Below are 24,171 nucleotides of genomic sequence, written 5' to 3'. Positions count from 1 at the left end.
GTTGCGGAGCCAAAACATAACCCAACACTGCCACCCAATAAAGGCACCCAACGCGCTGTGTGTTAATTACAAGGTTTTATTAAGGATTTTTTTTTTTCTTTCAGTTTTACAAGGGAAAAGGAGGGTAGTGGTTTGGCTTACCCGCAGCCCAAGCCAAGCAGGGACCAGCCAAGTTCTGGGCCCGTGCACCTCCACTGACAGGTCCAGCCAGGGATGGGTAACAATACATGCTTAATGCAACTTGTCAGGTAGGAACAGAACGCAAACCCTAACATTAAAAGGGAAAAAGCAAGTAATTATACACTCCGAAGAATACAATTTCCTTGAATCCACAGCAATTGGAAATAAAAGGGTGTTTACAAAGTAGTCAGCTGTCTGAACACGTGGAGGATGTTTGCTACCTAAACTATGACATAGTCAACAGTATTGTGGCAAAACAACCTATTTTGGTTCAGAATTCTTAAAATCACTCCCAATTTTTCGTGATCTTCCTAAGATAATCAATGGCTCAAATTTAAAGCAAAATAAAAATCAAAAAACACCCTGGAATCTAGCAATTTGCAGGTCTGCAACAGCTAACACCTGGTAACATATCTCTATGTTTAGGATCATGGAGCACAGTAATAGTGAGAATTTAGTGTACATAGTTAAAAGTTTAACTTAAAAGATATTTTAAGATAAAAAAATCATTTTAGCCATTTACAGTGTGACTTGGTTGACTCCTCCAAGAATATAGTAAATACTTAGCTGCAATGACCTCTGCAATATTTCATGAAAATGATCAAAATCTTTATTCAAGTAAGGAGAATCGACAAGACTCTTGGTCTCAAGAAGAATTCATTTCCTGGTACTGCTTGAAGGCAGCCTATGACCCCAGGCATACATACTACATTTATAAAGATTAGCAGGTGTGCACACCCGCACCTAATCTTTTCCTTCCTAATATGATGGATGGAAAGGGCTCAGAAAGGGTCGGGAGGGACTGTGAGCCTCAACCACCTAAACAATTTCCGTTCCTCATGAATTTGGGTCATATTTCCCCAGCCAAAGTCCTGCACTGAAGAAAATCCAAAAATTATGATCTAGCATGTTTAGGAAATATAAAATGCCTCCAGGTATATAAAATCTGAAATTACAGGTAGGGGGTCCTCAGAAAGCATGTGAATATAGTTAATGTTGTAATTAAGCCAATGTTCTGAAGATAAGCTGATGTTTAGCACTGCTATGTTCTTAAGAACATGAAAAGCCCCAGAGGCCAAATTTGGAACCAACTGTGCTTTGAAGCCACTAATGTCCAAACACTGAAATACTCCTCAGAATATATCTAGTAGAACACAAAGTAGAGTTCCAAACACTTCAGAAGGAATCAACCTGTATCTAACACAAAGCAAAATCCTGTTAAACTTCAAAATTCCAATTTTGAGTTCTGTTCATACTACTTTTTAAAAGGATTGTCAATATCTAATAGAAAAAAATCTCATCAATTATCTTAGCATTTATCATTTTAGAGGAGTAGGTTGAAATTTTGTACTTTGTGAGAATGGCTCACAAAAGAACCAAGCTTATCCGTAGCAGAGACCTGGCTTCTTTGGGAGAGCAAACTGGATCTGCTGCTTCCTTTAAGAGCTGCAGAGCTGCCACCAGGTAGGCACTCCCGCGCTGGTGAGAGCACGCTTTGTTTTTTGTGTCACCTCCACCCAATAACCTCATAAATCTGTACCTTAAAATTCCTCATAACTTGAACTTGTTTAATCATGTGGCATTCTCTTTCCCTCACAATAGTACAAATTAGGGAGGTTTTACTATATTCTTAGGTTACAGTGAATAAAAGTACAAGACAAAAATTCCAAGGTTAATTAAAACTAGTATCAAGTATCAGATTTCGCTTTTAAATAAAACTCAAAGTGCTGGATGGAAGGTGGCTCTGTAGTGCCTACAACTTACTCAAACCTGCCTAGATAGATCCCAGATCCATGCAGCTGGATTAGGTGGGTGCTAGTTCAAACACTCTTAGATCTCAACTACAGATGTTAATCTGTGAATAAACTAATTCACTAATTTTGAAGCAATTCTACATATAACACGTCAATTATTAAGCAATTTCCTCTCCATTACTTCCCAGAATCTGAACTATCATCAAGATATATCCCAAAGAAATGAACAGAGTGCTTATTACTTCAATCTTAAAACAATTCCCAGTCAACTCTCTCAGTGGAGATTAAGGTTTGTCAACAGATAGTATTTCTGCAGGCCATCAAAATCTCCTATTACTGGTTCCACTGGGATAGATTTTGTCAGGTCCCAAGGTAGAAATGACATTTCCCCTGAATTTTACTACATTCTCAAGACTGATTCTAGAACTGGTTTTACGAGGCAAATGTCACAGAGTTAACAGGTTTAAAAAAGAAAAAAGTCAAGTAATGTTTTTACATCAATTTTAAGAAAAAACTTCATTAAGTAGTCCATGTTTAACCTTTTAAGTGTAAATGATTGTGTAAATTAGATTTCAGCTCAAAGGACAATGTCAGTTCAGATCAAGCTCCTGGAAACAAACTGAAAATAAAGCCAATGTACAGTAAGAAAGAGATTCTGTGGAACTTGCATTTATCCATTAGCCATAGTTTTGATGATTACATTGATTCGATGATTTATATCCAAAAATCAGAAGACCTGGTTTGTCAAAGGAGTTTTCTGTGGTATTCCTGGGCAGAAGAGGTGGTCAGAGGAATGCTTCTATCTTTGTACTGCCAGACACTGTGACCTCCAAGCACTGTAATGGCTTATGCCAAATGACAGAATACAGAAAATCTGGATTGTTCCAGGATATCCAGTTGATATGGACATCCCACAGTCATGGTAACTGCACTAAGAGAGCTCTCCCTATATTCATTCTACTGTGAAGGAACTGTGACCCTTTCTTCTCCTTTCTTAGCATCTTTCAGGACAGGGAAAGGGGGAGGGAGAAGAATCACCACTGATGGAGGAGCCATCAGTTGCCAAAAGTCAAATGCGGAAATAATTTTGCTTCTTGCCCCTTCCCAAGAAGTTTGGGACAAAGTGACCTGTTGTCCTACTGCACCGCCGATTTAGGGCTCCCTCAAGTTCCCTCGAGTGGAAGATTAATTCCTAATTACTCGGGACAGTGATCCTATGCTAGACCCATGCTGAAAAGATGCTGGAAAGATGCTACAGTGAATAGTTAGGTGGAAACAGGTTGGCAAAGAGGGGTAAGCAGGCGGAGGTCGTGTCAATGGTTCAGGCACAGATTCACTCACACTAGGTTTCCTGATTAGTCTATTTCCCCAAATCCTTTCTCTTCAGTCCTGCTTCTTAGCCAGGGCCCATGGCAGGAGCGGTAGAACATTGAGGAGAAAAGGTGGGAAGGGCTCTACCCCACTTAAAAAATACCTTTGCTTAAAAACTTATAGATCCAGTGATTAGCAATTAAGTGAAAATAATTAACTACTCAGTAGTTAAATTCTACGAATTATCAAAAGTCATGGCCTACTGGGATCAGCAGCACTACAAATGGAAGTCATGCTGCATTTCTTAAAGCTCTTTCTGATGCTTGACAGGTCTCTTGCAGTGTTAATTGCACTTAAAACACGTCTGTTTTTTTTTTTTTTTTTCATTTAATCTCTGAAATCTGTTCATTTTTGTCTTCATTTATAAAAAGAGGAAAGGGCTCAATTTATCATTTGCTCTATAGCTTTCTGAGTTTGGTAAAGATTCCAAGCAGATTTGTGTGGCAAGTGTAAGGGGCTCCAGCTGTTTCTGGAGCAAATGAGACTTGTCACCATGACCCTTCAGAGCTTGGACTGCAGTGGCTTTAGGTGCTTGTAATAAGATTCATGGACCTGCAGGCAAGAGAGAGAGAAAGAATTATTAATGAGGAGCCTGCAGTGTAAATTAGCATATATATATTTTTTAAGATTTTATTTATTTATTTATTTATGAGAGACACAGAGAGAGAGGCAGAGACACAGGCAGAGGGAGAAGTGGACTCCCTGCAGGGAGACTGATGGAGGACTTGATCCCAGGACCCCAGGATCACAACCTGAGCCAAAGGCAGACACTCAACCACTGAGGTGCCCATAAACTAGCATACTGTTAACCAAGAAGGTACCCGGACCTTATTTGGATCGTGATTCAAAAAACTGAAGGGGCAAAAAATAAAATGGAGTCAATTGGGGAATCTGGACACTGGGTAGTTCATGATATTATTTTTCATTTGTTTAGGTGGGGTAAGGACACTGTGGTCGTGTTTTCAAAAAGTTCTTATCTTTTAGAGATACATACTGAAATGCCTATGGATAAAGTCATCTGATATCTTAGATTTGTTTTACAATGATCCCCAGCGCGACAGTGGGGGGTGGTGGTGGTACGGGGTGTTCAGATGAAACACAATGGCCATGAGTAGACAGGCAGTCTACTCATGTAGAAGTGTGAGAAAGGGATGTATTACAGTATTCTAGTTTTGTATATGTGTGAACATGTCCAACAGTTATTAAATGGTTAAGGAAATGAAAGACCTGTGTACTGTGGGAACAACCTAGCTCCCTTCTGAATCTGTTACTCAAATAAAGTGTCTGAAAAAGCCACAAGAGGTTCCAAAGCTTTCTCAGAGGAGTCAACTCTGAGATCCTTTCTGCCTTAATATTTAAGTGAAGAATTTCAAAAGGTGGAAAGACACAATTTTTTTGTACCTCTGCTTTGTTCAGTGGAGACTTCTTGGCCCACTCAAACAAATGTTCGTACACATTCCCATCATACCGGCCAAGCACAGAGCCGAGTGTCACATCCTTAAAATCAAATGCATCAACCAAAGCAACAGCATCTGGGCGAACTGCAGTCAGCAACTCCTTTATGCGCTGATTTACTTGGGTAATTTGGGATTCCGTCATGATGCTTCCCTAGAAGAGATAAAACAAGCAAACGTGCATGCATACATGCAGAAGGACATGTAGAAAGATGTGCGTGCACACAAATATCGTGTAGACGATGGCTTTTGATGGCTTTTCTACTACAAAAAAAGGACCTGAATTCAGAAAGTACTCACCTGAAGAAAATCCCCTGCCTTCTGACTGATTCCATACAGACAATACAAGAGACATAAATTCCTTAGGACAGTGTGGATGGATTTATCTTGAATTTTGAGGAGTTTTTCTGAAAAGAGCTTAACTACCACATAGTGGCAGTGTGCCTAGATAAAAAGGAAACAGTAGAGTGAGAGAACCTTTGAAAAGATGCACTGCCCAGCAATAAGGGTTTCTGTAGTAAGAAAATGGGTTGGGGGCCAGGGTGAAGGATGGAGCCGGAGAGGGGGAAGGCGAGAGAGGGTGAGTGGGTTATCACGGACCTCGCTTGCTCGAACAAGGTCAACAGAAGTGAGGTTCCAGGCTACCTCCTTGCTTTCTCTGCGAATCACTTCATTTTGAAGGTTTTTTGCAGCAATTTCTACTAATCTGTCAAGAAATGAAAGAGAACTGGAGCTTGCAGGAAACATTTAGCAGTGCTCAGGCCTCCCGCTCTTCCATCAGGGTCCCAGTCTCCCAGAGGCCCCCAGCTGCCAGGTCCCAGCTCTTCAGGGTGGCCTCACCTGGCTGCTCGAAGTTTATATGCTTCTGTGAGACTGTCAGGGCTGTCGATGTCCACCACAGTCGGCCACACTGCCACCTGCTGCGGCTGGATGCGTTGAGTGGGCAGGTCATTCAAGTAGGACACCATGCCACACACCAACTTCCCTGAGTGCACCTGGTCATAACTTTTCATCAGGAACCTAAAAATCACCAGTGCACATGCTTTCGGTGACTACACTTCTCATAAAACAGAGAAACTCTTCCAATGACTTTAAGCAATGTGAAAGGTGCTTTGTAATTGTTCTGCTGACCACAAGATAAAATCGATGGGTAAGGATGGGAGGCAAAACTACATCTCTCAGGAACAAATGTAACATGAAGAGCAAACATAGGAACAGGAACATTAAAAAACAAAAACAAACAAAAACCCCACCAAACATTGACAGAGAGAGAGAGAGAGAGAGAGAATGAGAGCAAGCCAGCGCACACACATGCATGCAGGTGGGGGAAGGGGGCAGAGAGAGACGGGGGAGAGAGACTCCCAAGCAGACTCCACACTGGGTGGGGAGCCTGATTCAGGGCTTGATCTCAGAACCCTGAGGTCACAATCTGAGCCAAAACCAAGGGTCAGACGCTTAACTGACTGAGCCACCCAGGCGCCCCTCAAATGTTTTTACAACCGATACAGCACGGATCAGATTCTTACCTAGCCGTCTGCAGCATCATGACAGTGTTCTCTCCTTCAAAGGTGCAGGTGGGGGTAAAAGTGACATAGATATTTGGAAGGCCACTGCAGTGAGAGTAGCCATGCCCGCCACAAGCCATCCGGCAAGCTTCAATAGCAGCATTTGTCGTCCAAGAGGTGAAAGCCTTCAGCCCGGCAGTGAGGGCATGGAGCTGGAGGGGAAAGCTCAGGCTGTCAGAGCTGCCACAAACAGCGGTTTTCCTCACCTAACCGTGCCGGTCACTCTCAACATCACTTGCCATGTATGCAAACTGGAACTCGGTCATCTCAATGGCCTGAGTTAATACTGTTCTGACCCTCCCTTCCAAACTGTTCCATTTGGCAAAAGAGTCGCCACTTATGTTCCGTTGATAAGCAAACGTCCAACGGTACTATGCTTCGAAATTTAAAACAAATCCCACATATCTTCGGATCTGATCCACTTCCAGTTAAACAAATGGCTGTTTCTTTTGAGAACACATGGATTCTTCTCAAGAAATTCCAACGTTTCGTTTTCTCTGGATATTATCCAACAGCAAATATCAAACAGAAGGGTGCCCACAAACCAATGAGTAGACATACCTCAGGCAGTTCACTCAGATCCCCGTGGCCAATGTCCTCATTAATCCGGTGGTAGGTCTCCTTCATGTACGCACCTACAAACTGGAAGGCATAGGCCGTGGCCAAGAGTGGGAAGAGTTTATACTGCTGGGTCTGGAAATCCAAAATCTGTGGCTCTGGTTCACTAAAGGATATAGAAAAAACAAAAGTAAAAGCTTACATAGAACTTAATATGCGCTAGATTCTGGTCTAAATACTTTGACATACTTTCCCAGAGGGAAAAACAAGAGATTAAGAAACTGCCTGAGGTCACACAGCGGATACATGGCAGATTCTCAATTGAAATCTAGGCTGTCTGGCTACAGGAAACCATGCTCTCAATCGCCTTGTTGGACAGAATTTTTGAATTGTGAAATTCCTATCTATCTTAGTCTTTGCAGTACATGACTAAGGAAACTATCTCCTAGCAACATACAAAAATCAAAGTTAACTTCACAAAAGGAAGGCAATGATAAAAAATTCTAACACACTAGATGGCTGAAGAAGTTATTTTAACCATAATTTTGGAGAAGACCCAATGCACAGAGTTAACTGTCTGACATCTAAGACGTCAGGTCTTACCAATTTCTTTATCCCTTCTATAGGAGTTGAAAAGCTCATCAGGGAGTCCCGTTCAAGTGAAAGGCAGTAAGACTAAACTATGGCTATGAGGACAATAGGGAGTCCTGTTCCATGCCACTTTCACCACCCTCAATTCATAGTTGTCAGGAGCAATTAGGATGTTCAAACTGCCTTTAGTTGTTTTTTTAAAGATTTTATTTATTTAGTCATAAGAGAACAGAGAGAGAGAGAGAGGCAGAGACACAGGGAGAGGGAGAAGCAGGTTCCCTGTGAGGAGCCTGATGCAGAACTCGATTCCAAGACCCTGGAATCACGACTTGAGCCAAAGGCAGACACTCAACCACTGAGCCACCCAGGTGTCCCTGCCTTTAGTGTTCTAAACATTTCATTTATAGAGCTCAAGAAATATTACTGATTTTCTTAGAAGGTTAAAAACAAGATGGCTACCCTCATCTTTCTACTTAAGAAAAGGAAGTTTTGTTTCTAAGTTTTGTTTCTAAGCAGACCTAGCACACTGCCACCTTAGCTAAGTTTGAATGGGCAATGAGCATTCTCTAGATCACATTTGGGAATTTTGATATTTGAATGGGGTCAAAGGTAGGTCTTCAGCACTGAGCTCATCTCAGATGCCACCCTTACCCTGGCTTGATTTCAGACTGGTGCCTCACAGCACTGTATCGGATGGCGATGGTGCAAGCCTTGGACAGAGATCGAGCAGCTTCTCCTACGAGGAAGGACCTGACAAACACCATGGTCCCGTAGGTCAGCTTGTTACTCACGGGTTTCACGTACGTCCCATCAGGCTTTACCTGGACAAAGAACACGGGACTGATACTTCCTTCTGTGAAACCCGAGAGGCAGTCTGAGATCATGATTCTCAAAGGATGGTTCCCAGGATGGCAGCATGTCCTGGGAACTTGCTTGAAATACAAGATCTCAGTCCCCACCCTGATCTACTTTCAGTGACCCTCCAGGTGATTCTGATACATGCTCAAGTTTGAGACCCACTGGTTTAGCAAACTAGAATACATTCCTCCTATCTGCCAACTGCTTCTGATTTCACTGGCGTTAATGAAAGAAGCATCAAAAATAAAAATATGTTACTACCTTCTAAAAGAACAGACCCTTCCAACCTTGTGGTTATTTAGAGCTGCCAAAATCCTGTTTGACACCTCTGCTCCTCTCAATATATCTGGGCATACCTGGGCATACTTCATCAGCATGTTTTCTCTGGGAATACGATAATTGTCCATCTTCAGGTAGCCGTTATCCATCTCATCATAGCCAAATTTGGGGCCGATATCTCCAACGGTAATACCTACCACAGATGAAAGGAAAGTCACAAGATGTTTATGCTCTATAATTCCTGGCTTGCCCTGGCCTCTTTCATCGTGTGCTATACTTCTTGCAGAAGAAAGTGATCGGTTTGGTTTTTCATCTCAACATCAGACAAACAATTCTAACCTGGCAAAGGTTTATGGGTCCCAATTTCACGAATAGGTACGATGAAGGCATGTAATCCATAGCATTTCCCCTTAGTGATGAGCTGGGCAAGAACTATTGCATGATTTGAAGTCTTTCCAACTGTAACATCAAAGAGAACAGGAGAGAGAAGTGAGCAAACTCTCTTATACTTTCAAAGGACAGAAATAAAAGATGGGGAAAAACTATATGTTAAATACTGGCTTTCATCAATAAATTGTAGCCAAGAGGCTTATGACAGCACCATATCCAGTTTTCAGAAAGAAATTCACGTAAGCTGATAGCCATCAAAATTTATTGGATTTGGCAAAGCAATCCTCTGTTTTACATTTATATAAGCTTTTATACAAATTTTGAGATATTATTGACCTATAATATTTGTATGTTTAAGGTATACAGCTTGCTGATTTGATAGGAATTCTTCATTTTTAGACTTTACTAAAAAAATAAAAGACTTTACTTTCTTTTCCACTTATTTCTTATTTGATCACATAAAAATTTTTTTCAGATAACCACAAGAATCTTAATTTCTTTTTTCTTTCTTAATAAAGTGTTTTCCAAAACAGTGGCCACTAGCCACATGTGGCTATTTACATTTAAATTACTTATAACCACACAGGGAACACAGCTTTAAAGCTGCTTTAAATGTTGACTAAGGAAACTGTAGTAATGATGGGAATGTTCAGATTGAAAAATTAAGAAAAGAGAGTTAGACAGCTGTCCTTTCTGTGCCTTGTAAATGGAGGAAGGTCTCCCACATGCACTGTAAGAGACTGGGAACAGCTGAGAAGAGTCTAAGACGTCATAAGTTTTTATTTCAAAATTATATTCTCATATAAGCTCTACATTCTAAACACAATCTTGTAATGACTCCAATAAACATCCAATAAATGCTAAAAAAAAATTCACATACGTCCACCAGGCCACCACTTGATGGAGGTCACAGTAGGACTGTTGAGAATGAACTCTTGAGTTTCAGGGTCGTAAGTGGCTGTGGTTTCCAAACCTCGGAGATGAGTTCCTAAGGAAGTAAGTTACATTCACATTGGATAAAATACGGGTAAAATTCTCCTGCCCTGTCCTTTCAGCTCTAGTATCTCAGAGAACAACAAACCCTAATGACAATAAGACACTGGTAGATAAGCTACAAATAGTTGATAACCAAGATACGTAATTCCCTATACTTTTTTTTTTTTTTTAAGTAAACTCTACACCCAACACGAGGCTGGAACTCTTGACCCCAAGATCAAGAGTTACATGCTCTACCTGCTGAGCCATCCAGGTGCTCCGTAACTTCCTGTACTTAAACCAGACAGTTCCTATTATGGTGAAAATATAAATGTCAAGCATATTCTATTTCTATACTTGAATCACTACACCTCTATTTAGATCAACCAAAAAAAAATTGTAAAGGCTATTCAGAATCGTATTTTCACAAGATCATAGAATATGAATGTAACAGGGAAGTTAACTGCCCTTTTAAATTAACATCCCTACGTATGCCAATTTCAAATCATGTATGGTGTCCACCACACCAGTTCAACATTCCGGACTTCTCTACTTACAAAGATTAAGATAAGAGATAATAGAAAGAGACTCCAGCCAAAGTTCCTATAAATTAAGGACCTACTTCAGGGTGATTGGTAGAATGGAAAACAATACTTTATTTATTTATTTTTAAGATTTTACTTATTCATGAGAGACATACACGCAACACAGAGAGAGAGAGAGAGAGAGAGAGAGAGAGGCAGAGACAGGCAGAGGGAGAAGCAGGCTCCCTGAAGGGAGCCCGACGTGGGACTCAATCCCGGGACTCTAGGATCACGTCCTGGGCCGAGGGCAGGCGCTCAACTGCTGAGCCACCCAAGGATCCCCAGAAAACAAGACTTTAAAAAAATATAACCACTATGGGGCAAAAAGACCTGGAACAATGACTTTGATTTATAAAGGTCTGAGGATAAGGTCTGGTTACACCCTGCGATTTCCAATGCCAGGCCTTAACTTCGACCCTGGCTGGTTCATGACTGCAACTAGGAAGAGTTCCCAGTGTCATATGTTTACTGGAGATGGACAAAGATTCATGCTTTCAATCCTAATACAAACGTGCCAAAATTATTTGAAAAACAGTTACAGAAAAATTTTCTAAGTGACACTCCCTCTAGGACTACTATCCTGAAGCAAATGCTGAGAACCTCTTCCCAAACACTTAGATAATGCCAGGACTCATAAACACTTAAAACTTTGAAACATTTAGAAACTTCCAAGTTGAGTAACAGAAATGGTCACTTCACCTGTGATCCACAACCTTCTCCATTATAAGAGGAGCATCAGGAACCAAACATTTTCAACAAAGAAGTTTTTATAGGAAAAGTAACAGAGTAACAGAACAGATAATGACAAAATGTTTGCAGATGAACAATGGAACCAAACAGCACCCCACTCTGGGTCTTGTGAAAATCCTGTAAAATATGGCTCAGCACCAAGGGCCAAATTAGCTATAAAATCAAGATAAAGTTGCACAGAGCATGAGAATGTGGCAAATACACATTTGATCTCTTTCTGAAACCTCCAAGTAGGAAAAGAGAAGACAGAAGGAGATGAACAGTGAACAGAGATACCAATTCAGACCGGCTAACACTGCAGGATAGCCACTGCCTCCAAAACCAACTGTCTGGAAGAACACCTTAATTTATTTTTCATAATTTTTGGCCAAGCTACCCTCAGGACTTAACGGAATTTATTCAACCAAGGCACAAAAAAGGTCAAGGTATGAAATGCTCATATTATGGTTATATAAGCCACTAATTTCCCTCAAGCAAGTCAAAGAGCACTTGTACTATCAATCTGGGTTTCTTCTGGGATTTGTGCAAGTTTGTTAAGGTATCTGTAGCAAAGGTAATCAGTAACAAAGAAAAAAAGATGGGTTCAGGTTCTACCCGCACACAAATTCTATACAACTCCAATGAACTTGAAAAACCACTTGGTAAAGAAATCCTGATTTGTAATTCTTGAACTACTCAGGGGGAACCAGGAAAGAGAATCAGCATTATCTCTGTGACAATATAATGTTTCATTTCCACTGACCAAAGCAATGTCTTCACCAAGATCTGTATGTGTGAAGAACCCGGCCTTTGAAGAAAGACCACACACAGTATGTGGATGTGCTGTTGCTAACACATGGTGGGCTCTCCACATCTGCTAAGCCTGCGGGGCCCCACCCAACCCAGAAGGTAGACCGAATGCACCGTACCATGGCCCATCTCTGTCTGGGCATAAGTGCCAATGATCTCCAAGTTCCAGGCAGGCATGAAGAAGCGCTCCTGCTGCTCCGCGGTTGCCTGGTGAAGTAAAGTAGGCAAGAACATGCCCAAGTGGAGATCCAGAGGCTCAGGCCGCCCTCGGTGCACAAAACTTCGGAGAAACACCAAGGATGGGTATTTGAGAGAAGAGTCATCAGGTGTGAGATAATCACCAATGTGAACAGAGTAAGGGGAAGGAGAAAAAAAATCTTCTGTAAGTATGAAGCAACTGGGTGGACTATATAAGGGGTGGGAGCACTGCCCCTTTCTGTATTACTTGAATAAACTCTTGGCAAATTTCGTTTTTCTTAAGTGGGTGAGAGAAGTTTTTTTTTTAGGCTACTCAGCTCTCAAGCAATCAATCTTGGTGAGGATTGGCTCCCAATTCCAAAGCCCGTGCAGCACCAACATGCAAGTCAGGCAGAGGAGTCCAGCCTTGCAATTAAATCAAAGGAAATTAGAAAATCGGAAGAGGTTGTACAGAATGGAGAATTTAAGTTGTACAATGATTTACTCTGGTTTGAGGAAGTCAGACAGGAGAACTCTATTCTCTCAGGCTGACAATATGCTCCCCTAGATGAAAGGCTTTCCTAGATGCAATTTCAATAATGCTTCTAGGCTGGAATCCTTCCGGTTTGTCCATAAAACATCCAGCATAGATCCACATTTCTTATATAAATCTGTTCTTTTTTTGAAAAATCCGGTTATTTCATTCAGATTCATCACAAAAAACCAGCCATGCCCTACTGAAACAATTTAATACAAAAACTGACAGTGCTCCTCACCCAATAATTAATTTCAGAAATAAAAAAGATACGCAATTTCTAGTAAAGACCATAATAATAATTACACGTAACAGATTCATGCATAACAAGCCAATTATATGGGAATTATCACTAATGATAATAAACATCTTAGTTTTAGTAATTCTGAATCCTTTTATTTATTTACTACTGAGCTGGCCAGGTGCCCCTGAATCCACTTTCTAAAGTCATTCTTTTCCATTTAGAATTTGCAGATCCCTAGACTTCCATGTGAATTTATTTCCAATAGGAAACTGATATGTTTTCATTATCTTTCCACATTACTAGCATCTCATTGAACTTCTAGCTCTAGCTTAATCGACTCTATATTGCTCTTATCATTCTCTTTAATGATCTTAGAAATTTGCCTATACAACATTTCAGTTTTAAAATCTCGCAGTTTGGGGCACCTGGGTACCTCAGTTAGTTAAGCATCTGCCTTTGGCTCAGGTCAAGATCCCAGGGTCCTGGGATCGAGCCCCCTGCCAGGCTCCCGGCTCAGCAGAGTCTGCTTCTCCCTCACCCTCTGCCCCTCCCCCTTGCTGGTGCCTTCTCTCTCAAATAAAATCTTAAAAAAAATAAATAAGTACAAATAAATAAAATCTCTCAGTTTGTTCAAAAAGTAAGGAGGAAAATAACCAGGGCACACAGCTTAGGCAAGGGCTGATCAGTTATGTCTTCCAGTTGGGTGGTTGTGCTTTCAATTACATAAAAATTAGACTGTACAACTGACATGCTCATTTTACAAAGAAATCAGGCTGAGGTGAGTTAAGTGCTTTCAGATCAAGAAGATAATGGCAGAACAAGGACAAGAATCCCACTACCTAATCACATTTTCTGGCTGGAGAAATTCTCATAGAAGTGCAACCAGGACTTAGCACCAGAAAGACTTCCCAAAACCAGAGCAGCTATCCTTAGAAGGGGCAAATGGCAATCCTGTAAGATATTAACACTGGTGGAAACTGGGTGAAAGGTCCATGGAACCTCTTTGTGCCATTTCTGCAACTTCCTAGGAATTTACGACCATTTGAAAATAAAAAGTAAAAAAAAAAAAAAAAAAAAAAAAATAGTGAAAATCCTCAGAAAAACACATTCATGTGCTGAGAGAGTACTTTCACTCACAAACAGGAATACCACTGTCTCCAGTTTTGTTTTTTTTTTTTAATTTTTATTTATGATAGTCACAGAGAGAGAGAGAGGCGCAGAGACACAGGCAGAGGGAGAAGCAGGCTCCATGCACCGGGAGCCCGATGTGGGATTCGATCCCGGATCTCCAGGATCGCGCCCTGGGCCAAAGGCAGGCGCCAAACCGCTGCGCCACCCAGGGATCCCTGTCTCCAGTTTTTAAAAGAATGGTGCCTAGGAAGAAAAATCAATGTACACCTGGGATCTCAAAGGAGAAGGCTGTTGGAACCAGGACTGAACCCTGTGGCCTGGGACTGAAAGACTATTTCACCTTACTAGAATCCAAAGCCATTCTTGGGGAGGGAAGGGCCTCTCTGAAGCAGCCCATCGGACTCACAGGAGGGGTCTGCATCAGTGTGCTACATAACAGAATAACATATGCCAAGGTTACCACAAAATACACTGAGTAGGGCAGGGGTAAACTACTGTAATCAGAAACTATTTTGAGACTGAACAATTTTTTTTTTTTAAGATTTTATTTATTTATTCATGAGAGACACAGAGAGAAGCAGAGACACAGGCAGAGGGAGAAGCAGGCTCCATGCACCGGGAGCCCGACGTGGGACTCAATCCCGGGGCTCCAGGATTGCGCACTGCGCCAAAGGCAGGCGCTAAACCACTGCGCCACCCAGGGATCCCTGAACAATGTTTTTAAGAGAAAAAGGTCTCTTGTGACTAAGATAAGGATTATTCACAAGTGGATGAAATTTAGACACATTACAAGGCGAAAGTGACCTGGATAGTTTTTTTTTTTTTACTTAAATCAAGTATTTGTTGCAAAAAGTTGGTTATGCATGATAGAAATCATGTTATTTTTATTTTTTTAAAGATTTTATTTATTTATTCATGAGAGACGGATAGAGAGGCAGAGTCAAAGGCAGTGGGAGAAGCAGGCCCCATGCAGGGAGCCCGATGAGGGACTCGATCCCGGGACTCCAGGATCATGCCCTGGGCCGAAGGCAGGTGCTAAACCCCTGAGCCACCCAGGGATCCCCCATATGTTATTTTTAAATCACTTATTTTAAAATTACAAAACACCAACATTTTACTTTGGTGAAACGCTACAGTTAATTCTTCTAAAACCATAACACCAAAAAGCCTTCCCAGTCTCTTCTACATGACAGAGGGCTGGAAGGGCTGGCAGCCAATGCTGAGGACAAAATGATTACGTTAATAATACATAAGAAAGGAAGAACTTAAAATAGCATCTTTATGGACAGCATGATTATAAGCCTAGGAAATCAACAATAAAATGCCATCAATAATAAATGAATTTAGAAAAGCTGTGGGCTATAAGCGGGAGTGGGGGGAATGCATTATTATCCATTAGGACGCTTAAAGTAGAAACCTCAGCTAAAAGAGAAGCAATTTACAAACCCAATAAAATTTAAATTTGTTAAGTAATTTAGCTCAGGATATTAAAGATTAAATTAGGAAAAAATATCCATAGCTAATAGGAGGATTAAAAGAAGATATATGTAACAGGAAATAAAGTGCTAATTCCATATTGAGAAGTCAATCTTTTATAATAATAAAGATAATACCTCTCAAGAAATACAAAGATTTAATGTAACACGGATATGAAATTCTTTTAGGATATAATCTAGAATTTGAAAAATTAAGATTGGAATTTGGCTAGAAGAGTAAATACACAAGAATACCAAATATGTAGGTCTTAAAATGTAACAACAGCAGGCTTATCCTATCAGATTTTTAAATAGCTTACAAAGCAACAATGAACCAATGTTCATGATGTTAGGAGAAAAACAAAAGGGACTAATCAATATAATGTATTTTAAAGTTCTAGAAATAAATTGAAATGATTAATAAAACTCTAAGAACCAGAAAGAACTGGAAAAAAAACTATTAGTTAATAAACATAAAACGGAATGAGATCCATTCATCGTCCTACACTATAGAAGTCAAAGCATTAAACATTAAAAAAAATTGATAGAATAGAGAATAATAATCAAGATATGGGGAAAAAATGTAGACCTACTCAAAAGGATGCACTCAATACATAAGACTAAAGCAGTTTTTTTGTCTTTTAAAGATTTTTATTTATTCACAAGAGACAGAGAGAGAGAGAGGAGGGGCAGAGAACATAGGCAGAGGGGGAAGCAGGCTCTCTGTGGGGAGCCTGATGTTGGACTTGATCCCAGGACCCCGGGATCATGACCTGAGCCAAAAGGCCAAAGCGTTTAATAAACAGAAGACAATAGAAAAAATATCCAAAGGATCACAACATAATCATGTAAGATCAATGTACAGATTCTATTCAACCAACAGAGAAGAACCAAGTTTATACATAGGAAATACAAATTAGTAAGCCAAGATATCCAAGGTCGTTGGCATTGGAAAATTAATACTTTAACTCTTAGATATATATTAAAGAAGCAAAAAAAAAAAATTTAAAGTAATCACATTGATGGGGCTTATGGAGACACAGTATACTAATAAGTCACCAAATATACCACAAACTTGTTCTGTGTTTCAAGAAAAGTCTTAAGCTATGCAATAAAAGCTATAAAGTGTTCATTCCTTTCACTGTATAATTTACTTCTGAGAAAGATATTCCCAAAGTATAACCCCAAAGGACATAGTTTTTGTAAAGAAGTTTATATTGTTACTGATAATAATAGAATATTATTAGAATATCCCCCAAACCCACTGATCATGTTTCACAGGATGTCCAACAGGGAAGAGATTCATTTGGAAGAAAGAGGACAGGAGACAGGGTAGTGAAAATACAGGGGAGAAAGACTAGTGACTTACACAATCACATTTACTATCTATTTTTCAAGTTTCAAAAGAAGAGAGGTGCTTTAGTTCATATTTTGAGTATGGGAAGGTGCAGACGTATTGCACCAATCTTTAAGGATGATAACTGTTGACTATATAAGCTCATTTTCCTGAATAAACAGCAGAAAACAAGGGAAGGATAATTGTTATAAAGCAGCCAGAACTTGAAGTGATCAATTATCTGTGAAGACTGAACACAGTACCTGCTTTGGGACCCGGTGAAATGTATGGTCAGGAGGATTCTTGCTGGACCACATTCCACAGACGGTCCCTTCAACACCAGAACCCCCGGGAGAGGGTGCACCCCTCAGCCCAGACCTCTGCCTTTGATGAAGGCTCACAGACCCACAGACCAAGTGTGTCGGGTTTTGTGTGTCTCTACAGACAGGTGAGTATTCTGAGGAGGGAAGACAGAAAACACATGATGGACACTTCATGCAGGGGACTGAATTTTAAGATTCTTCAGGGTCCTGGAAGGAGCCTGGGCAATACCGTCTTCCTCACTTCTCAGCAGCTACCTAGAGCTGAAAGAGTTACAGCCAATTCTGTCACAACACTTTAGATAATCCTTGTTGGCTGGTTGATGTTCCAAAGTCTATTTAACCGTCAAACTTCCATCTGCACAAGTTGCTCTATTTCCAGTCTCTTTGATGTCGAAGGACTTAGTATTCTACACAAGGCTATACTGTCACAGGATGCAAATTAATCACCAACTGACTGGTGCCCCCGGAAAAGAACAGCAGTGGACAAAGCACAACAAACATCAACAGGAACAGACAAGATTCCAGTGAGAAACAAGACCTAAACTCACAACTCTGTTCTCTAAAATACAGAGATTAAGACAAAGTTGCTTCAAATACAAGAAAACTAACAGATGCAAACTCACCCAGAAAAACACAGGACCTCAGTCCAATTTCTGGGCTCCTCAAACCAGAAACTTCAAGTCTTCATTTCCTCCTCTCTTTCAAAATTTAGGGCAAATATGTTTTATAAAGTCCTTTTTAGAAACAGAAGGGTTAGGCCAGTAAGACATTCATAATAAACCCATTTAGCCTCAGAATAATTTACATCTCTATGCCTCCTATGAATAGCATTGACTGTAGGTCAAATAAATTTCACAATGATGCGTGCTTAAAATAAGGGTTCTGTACCACAAAGCTATTTCAAGATTACATCTCTCTTTCTCTCTCTCTTCCTCCCCCAGACAGGGAGACCTGTATGAGTGTTATATTACTTTTCTTAGGAAACCTTTCTTCAGGCTGCTTATTTTCAGTACTGGCCATCCTGAAGCTAAAGCCTCAGGTGTTTTTGGCAGGGTATTCATAGGACAATATCATAACCAGAATCTGCAGTTCTCATGAGGAATGTGATAAAGAACATTTCTCCTTAAACCACTTCACTAATCAAAAAGCACCAAATCAAACACAAACATGAAGTTTTCATGCTATTTGCATCTCTTCCTCTTCTCCTTATTCATGTAATGGAAGCCTTATGATAAATTAGAGAATGAAACTGGGCAGCTCAAATTCAAAATCCCCAAACCTGCCAATGGCCTTGTCTATGAAAACAAACCTCTTTCATATTAAGACCAAATATAAAACTTTTTGAAAGTAGCCAGCCTTTTATAAACAAAAATTTTAAAAGTAGACACCACACCCAGCATGGAGCCCAACACGCTCAACCTTGTGACCCTGAGACCAAGATCTGAGCTAATAATCAGGTTGGACGCTTAACCAACTTAAGTCAGCAGGCGCCCCATTTCTATGAACAATTTAACCAAGAATGACTGGCAACACAAAGTCCAAAAATATGTAAAGAAAAAAAGTATAATAGAAAGACTGCTGTAATTAAATGAAGAGAATCATGAATTTTTTTCCAAACAGCCTTATAATCCTGCTAGAAGGCAACGAAAGAAAGAGTAAGACACTTAAATGCTCTCTCTGCCCCCCCCCAAAACCCACATCTTTAGTTTCATTAAAGCAGAGGGGCAACTTCCAGATATTGCTAAGGCAGTAACACTCTCAAAGCAATTCCAACAAAGTCTTTTTTCATAATTAGACATCAATGTAATATTGCCACATTTTCAATCCCATCTTCCCAAACTGCTCAACCGCCATTAAAATGGGATTATAAGCAGCAAGGATAAAAAGACTTTTAGAAATAACAATGAAGGATGTTTGAGGCTAGAGTCTTGGGCTAGTTTATGGGGAAATGACCTATGGAAAAATGAGAAGCTGAATTTTATTTAAGGTTTAACAACTGAAAAACAAAATCCCCAACGTGTAGCAGCAGGAAAAACCAAACACCAAGAGTCATTTATCAATTTAAATCCTAAGGTGGGTTACCCACTGACCCTCAAATGTGGACTAACCGTGGCCCATTTCCGTCTGGGCGTAGGTGCCAATTATCTGGAGTCCTTTGGATGAAAGCAGCCATTTCTCTTGCTGAGCAGTGGTGCCCTGATTCAGCAAGGTAGGAATAAACATGGAGTAATTGAGGCCCACAGGTTCCACAAAATTGACCAAATGAACTCTACAGGAGAGAAAAGAAAAGGATCTCAGCCTTACTCTAGAAACTGCATTCTAGTATCCATTCTTGCCAGACAACCATGGCCCTCAGGATTGAGGCTGGGACAATTTCAACCCTTCTATCAAGAAACTAAATGTAAAATGTATCACTTTCCCACCTAAAAGGCCAAATCCAGTGGTATCTATCTATCCCCTCCCTGCCCAAGTCATTTCAGGGCCAAAATTCCTCTAATTCTACACTTCATCCAGGAAGCAAATTCTGTTTTAGCCTAAAAATATCTTGTTTTTTTTTTTTATTTTTTTGTTTTGTTTTGTTTTGTTTTTGTTGGTGTCATCTGTTGGTTGGATTCTTTGGAGTGTGTGTTTGCTTTATTTTCAAGTTTTACTTGTTTTAAAAATCAAAAGGAACTCCATAGAACATTTATTTGTAGAGCTCTTAACAAAGCTTTTGTAATCTTTCCCTATATAACTAAAGCAGACACCCAGGATTGTAAATATATATTCCAGGACCAAACTACAGATCTCTAAAGGTCTTCAGAGGTTACAGATGGGTAAGCGGAAATGTGAGAATATTAAACATTTATCTCTGATGACCTTTGAAATTCACTCCAGATTAAGAGAACTTCAATCATAATGAAATTGTCATTATTTTCTCATAAATCAATCTGCGAAATAGTCGAAATACAAATCACATACAATTGTCAGCTTTAGCTACACTATTCAAAACCTTAACAGGGACCTATTTTGTTCTACCTATCTATATAAAGAGCTTAAAAACACAAAGCAAGTACCAACTAGTAATCTTCATGACTCCTCCAGGAATGAATAGGATGTAGTGTCACCAGTCTGTCTTGGTCTGGCCAATGAGCACAGTATGAATTCAAAGAAAGAGGGGGAAGGCTGCCAATTCATTGTTGAGGAGGCCCTAAGAACAATCCTACCACCCTTAGGTTGGAAGATCACTTTTCAGGGGTGCTGGGACAGACTAAAACATCTAAGGAATGCCTGCATCCAAGCTCGGAACATCAAAAATGCTTTTTAACCTGAAGGTTCCATAATTTTACACCAATATCTAAGGTCACTTTCTCCTGGGAGAGCAACAGGAAAAAAGAGGGGTATGAACACAAGAAGTTAGCTTCCAAGTAACTTGGATTACCAGGGGTTTACTGCTGCTGGACAGTAGAGAAGTAACGTTCCGCTTCACCAAAGTGGGAGGCAAAAGCTTGATGAGATAGATAAATGTAGACATCATTCTCTCAAAGGCGAGAGCACCGCAGCATTCCCTAACCATCATATTTTCCTAAAAGAGGAAAGGAACTTAACAAGAGTTTGTGAGGAAGTGAAGTACTAGTTTAGGTGCCAAAAATGGTGGCAACAAAAGACACTTCTGTTCACCAGAAGGGAAGTGAGGGGACTGTAGGGTTATGTGAAATGATGATATTGACACAATGTAATTCTAGGAAACTCAGAGAGAAAAAAAATCATGACACAAAACAAAGACTGTCAAATGTTTGTTAATAAACACACTGAGATTCTTTTGAGGATGCCTGAAAATCTACTTCATGAACAAAATCTCAGTGCTTGTTTTTAAATTATGTTTAATCCCTTCTGAAGACCTTTTCAAGGAATCAGCTTTAAAAACCTAAGGAGGGTAACAAAAACCAAGACTGATCCTCACTAGAAGTTTTAATTACTCTTAAGAACATTTTACAATTTGCTTTTCATAGTAAACAATATAGTTAAAAGACAAAAATCACTGGACAGGAGATTAGAAAATCAACTTTTACATTCCCTGAACAGCAAGGTTTTTTTGCCAAGGACTGGAGAGAGAACAGTTCTTGTACTGCTCAAGTTGAGAAATCTCAAAGTATTTCACTAATATTCTATCAACTTCAATATATTCCCATATATGAATTTTGAGAGAAGATAAATAATTGTAAATAAACCCAGTAAATGCTCAAAATCTCCCAGAAGAGAAATATTACTATATTTCACCAGTTCTGGTAACATCCCCTCCCCCATCTTAGCTTTAAGAAGTCAGGTGCATTTCACAAGTAACGGGATGTCATAGTTAACTGGCAGCACTTTTTCTTTATTAGTGGTACATGAAACTCGGGTGTGAGTTATAATTGATGGTGGGCTTGGATTCAACGGCATTCAGTAATTGCCAAGACTAATTTTCAATCGTTAGTCTCATATTAATTAGTCTCAATCAATTTTCTCTCATGTAAGTTGATCTCCCTGTCCTATCCTAGAGACACTGGAAGGATGTCAAAAGGTATGTTAAAACTCTGTACTCAAAAAAAACAAACAAACAAACAAAAAACCTCTGTACTCTATATCCCCCAAACAGCAACGTCTGTACCATAAAAAATGATAAAGACTAATAGCTCATGTCCTCTCCTCTTCAACCACAGAAAGGAATCTGCTCTATTTCATTGTGATTTCACTCAACTCTGGTTACATTCTTTTGAATCACCATTGATGATGAACTCTAACTCTGGAACACACTGCATCACCCACTTAAAAGCAAAACAAAACAAACCCTTCTTTTGGATTGTCTTAAAAAACAAAAAACAAAAACAAAAAAAACACAAAACTTTAGGTTTTTGAAGTTTATCTAAAACGCAACTCAGATAATTCAGAAACACGATCTTCTAGGAGGTGCTCTACACCTCAATATTCCCCAAACCGCCATGAGTTACAAATTTCAAAAGTGAAAAAGAACATTTAGAAGTTAGTCAGTACTCTGATTTGGGCTACCAAAAGTAAGTAAAATATAATTTTATGACTAAAAGGGAAAGGAATTCTCAGGGCAGTCCTAAGGGCCGGAGTAGAGTATTTTATCCTCAACAGTAGTAACTGGGTCAGACTGAAAATAATTAAGATACCAAACATACTACAGGCAGTAGAATAAAGGAGAATTTTGTCATTACATACAAGGAGAACTTGTAACATGTTCCCTTTTTCTTGGCTCTTGAATACACACCATTCGTATCATTTAATCTCTATTGACGAAAATACTGTAATTCACCTAAAACGTTGAACCCCCCCACCCCAAAAGGAAGTGCCCAGGAATTAATGAGAAGTATAACAGAGGCTATAGGCCAAAGAAATCTTGTACTCAGATCACATTAGTGTTCATTCAGATAAAGGCCAAAACAAAACAAACAAAAAAAACCCGGTACTTACTTTTTTCCTAATTAAGAAACAAAAAACAGATAATCTGGAAAAAGTACATACTCTTTTCAGCATTAGGACCAAGGCATGTTTTTAGCAGGTCTCATATGCCCAAGAACCATTGAACGCTGCCACTGGATTCGAGAATGCTGGGTTCTTACAAATACTTCATTCTAAAGTTTCGCTCACATTCTTCATCTACCCCACAGTGCCCATCCGTTTCAACTCAAGAGCTACACTTTCATAAGGAAACACAACCTGTTATTGCTCCAAAATACTGTTTGGTCTTCCAGCTAAAAATCGAATTCTGCCCCTAAATTTAGCAAACCACCACGTGACAAAGAGCAAAGTCATTTGCAATTTAAAATCACCCTACATTGAGACACCCGGGCCAATGAAATCTGTACTGATTAGCGAGGACAACTGCAACCTCTCCGTTTATCATCAGCATTCTCCAAACGTCATCCCTTTAAAGGACTTAAAGACATAAGCAAACACAGTTTTTCTCACACACACACACACACACACACATACACACACACACACCCTTGAAAGTGGGGTGCAAATAGGCAGCCAGAGTCTTCCAACGCCGAGCACGATGAAAAAGGGACACCACGGGCTGCGCATTTAAAATTTAAAAGTTTGGACGTGGGCGCTTGATCTCGGCGGAGGCATACGTACTTTTTAAACCACATAATTTCCTCAGGGTCTGCGATGCCAAAGTCCCTCATTTTCTTCACCATGTTGGCACTCTTCCTGACGGCCACCTCGTAGCGCTGGCTGCGAGTGAGGAAATTCAAGTCCTCGTGCTGGAAGTCTGGGTCATTCAGAATCAGGTTCTCTGGAAGGGAGCGAGAGGGCATCAAGTGGAAGACAGGACTCCAGGGCTCCGTGACACCTTCCCGAAGCCCAGCGGGTTTCTGGAGCGCGGGCCTCGGGACGGACGCCACCCCGCGCCCCGCCAGAGGCCGGCCCTGGGAGTGGGGGCGGCCTGCGCCCCACAGCGCCCCCACACACACCCCGGATTCCTCCTCCAGCGAGTCCCCGAGCAGCGCTCGGGGAAGGAGGGAGGCCCGGCCCGCCGCCCTCACCGATCTCTCGGCGGCGCCGGGTGTTCTCGGGGCTGCCGTCCAGGACGTGCGTGAGCAGCTCCGGGTTGAAGCTGGCGGCTTCCCGCTCCCTGCGAAGGTCTTGGTTCATGGTGGCGACACGCAGCGACAGCGGCAGAGGAGAGGCAGAGGCGGCTGCGGAGGCCGAAGCGGCGGCGGCTGATGCTGCGACGACGGATGTCCGCAGCTCCGAGGCGCGCCCGGCCCTAAGAGTCGCCCCGGGACGCCGCTCGCCCCGCCCCCGCTCGCCCCGCCCCTCCTGGTTCCCCGCGGCGCCGGCGTGCGCGCCGTGACTGCG

At 40.8% G+C, this 24,171-nt stretch overlaps 1 protein-coding gene across 7 annotated transcripts; it reads right to left on the bottom strand.

The window, feature by feature from the left end:
• Nucleotides 1–60: 60 nt before the first annotated feature.
• Nucleotides 61–24,107, bottom strand: ACOX1 (acyl-CoA oxidase 1). 7 transcript variants are annotated; one of them, XM_025468041.3, is made up of 14 exons: nucleotides 23,856–24,107; nucleotides 23,446–23,605; nucleotides 19,428–19,588; nucleotides 9,881–9,988; nucleotides 8,950–9,069; nucleotides 8,688–8,803; nucleotides 8,125–8,294; nucleotides 6,886–7,048; nucleotides 6,286–6,476; nucleotides 5,600–5,779; nucleotides 5,360–5,465; nucleotides 5,060–5,203; nucleotides 4,707–4,913; nucleotides 61–3,857 (listed from the first exon to the last, which is right to left on the bottom strand). In XM_025468041.3, exons 1-14 carry the CDS (start codon nucleotides 23,962–23,964, stop codon nucleotides 3,807–3,809), a joined length of 1,986 nt encoding a protein of 661 aa, XP_025323826.1. In that variant the 5' UTR covers nucleotides 23,965–24,107; the 3' UTR covers nucleotides 61–3,806. The 7 variants fall into 7 exon arrangements, with proteins under 7 accessions (XP_025323826.1, XP_025323825.1, XP_025323829.1 ...); XM_025468040.3 differs by lacking the exon at nucleotides 19,428–19,588 and adding an exon at nucleotides 12,218–12,378; XM_025468044.3 differs by lacking the exon at nucleotides 23,856–24,107 and adding an exon at nucleotides 12,218–12,378 and having other exon boundaries at nucleotides 23,446–23,587.
• Nucleotides 24,108–24,171: the final 64 nt, after the last annotated feature.

Source organism: Canis lupus, chromosome 9 (genome assembly GCF_003254725.2).
Source record: "Canis lupus dingo isolate Sandy chromosome 9, ASM325472v2, whole genome shotgun sequence".
NCBI classification, from domain to species: domain Eukaryota; kingdom Metazoa; phylum Chordata; class Mammalia; order Carnivora; family Canidae; genus Canis; species Canis lupus.
This window is presented reverse-complemented; position numbering and strand designations above follow the sequence as displayed.

Bases quoted from the DNA above. Each gene is read 5' to 3' on its own strand.
- ACOX1 (XM_025468041.3), bottom strand. From the start codon at position 23,964: ATGAACCAAGACCTTCGCAGGGAGCGGGAAGCCGCCAGCTTCAACCCG. The intron at 8,804-8,949 runs GTTAGAATTGTT...CATCTGTGGTAG, and splicing joins GACCCATAAACCTTTGCCAG to GTATTACCGTTGGAGATATC. The intron at 5,466-5,599 runs GTGAGGCCACCC...ATTTCTTGACAG, and splicing joins TATAAACTTCGAGCAGCCAG to ATTAGTAGAAATTGCTGCAA.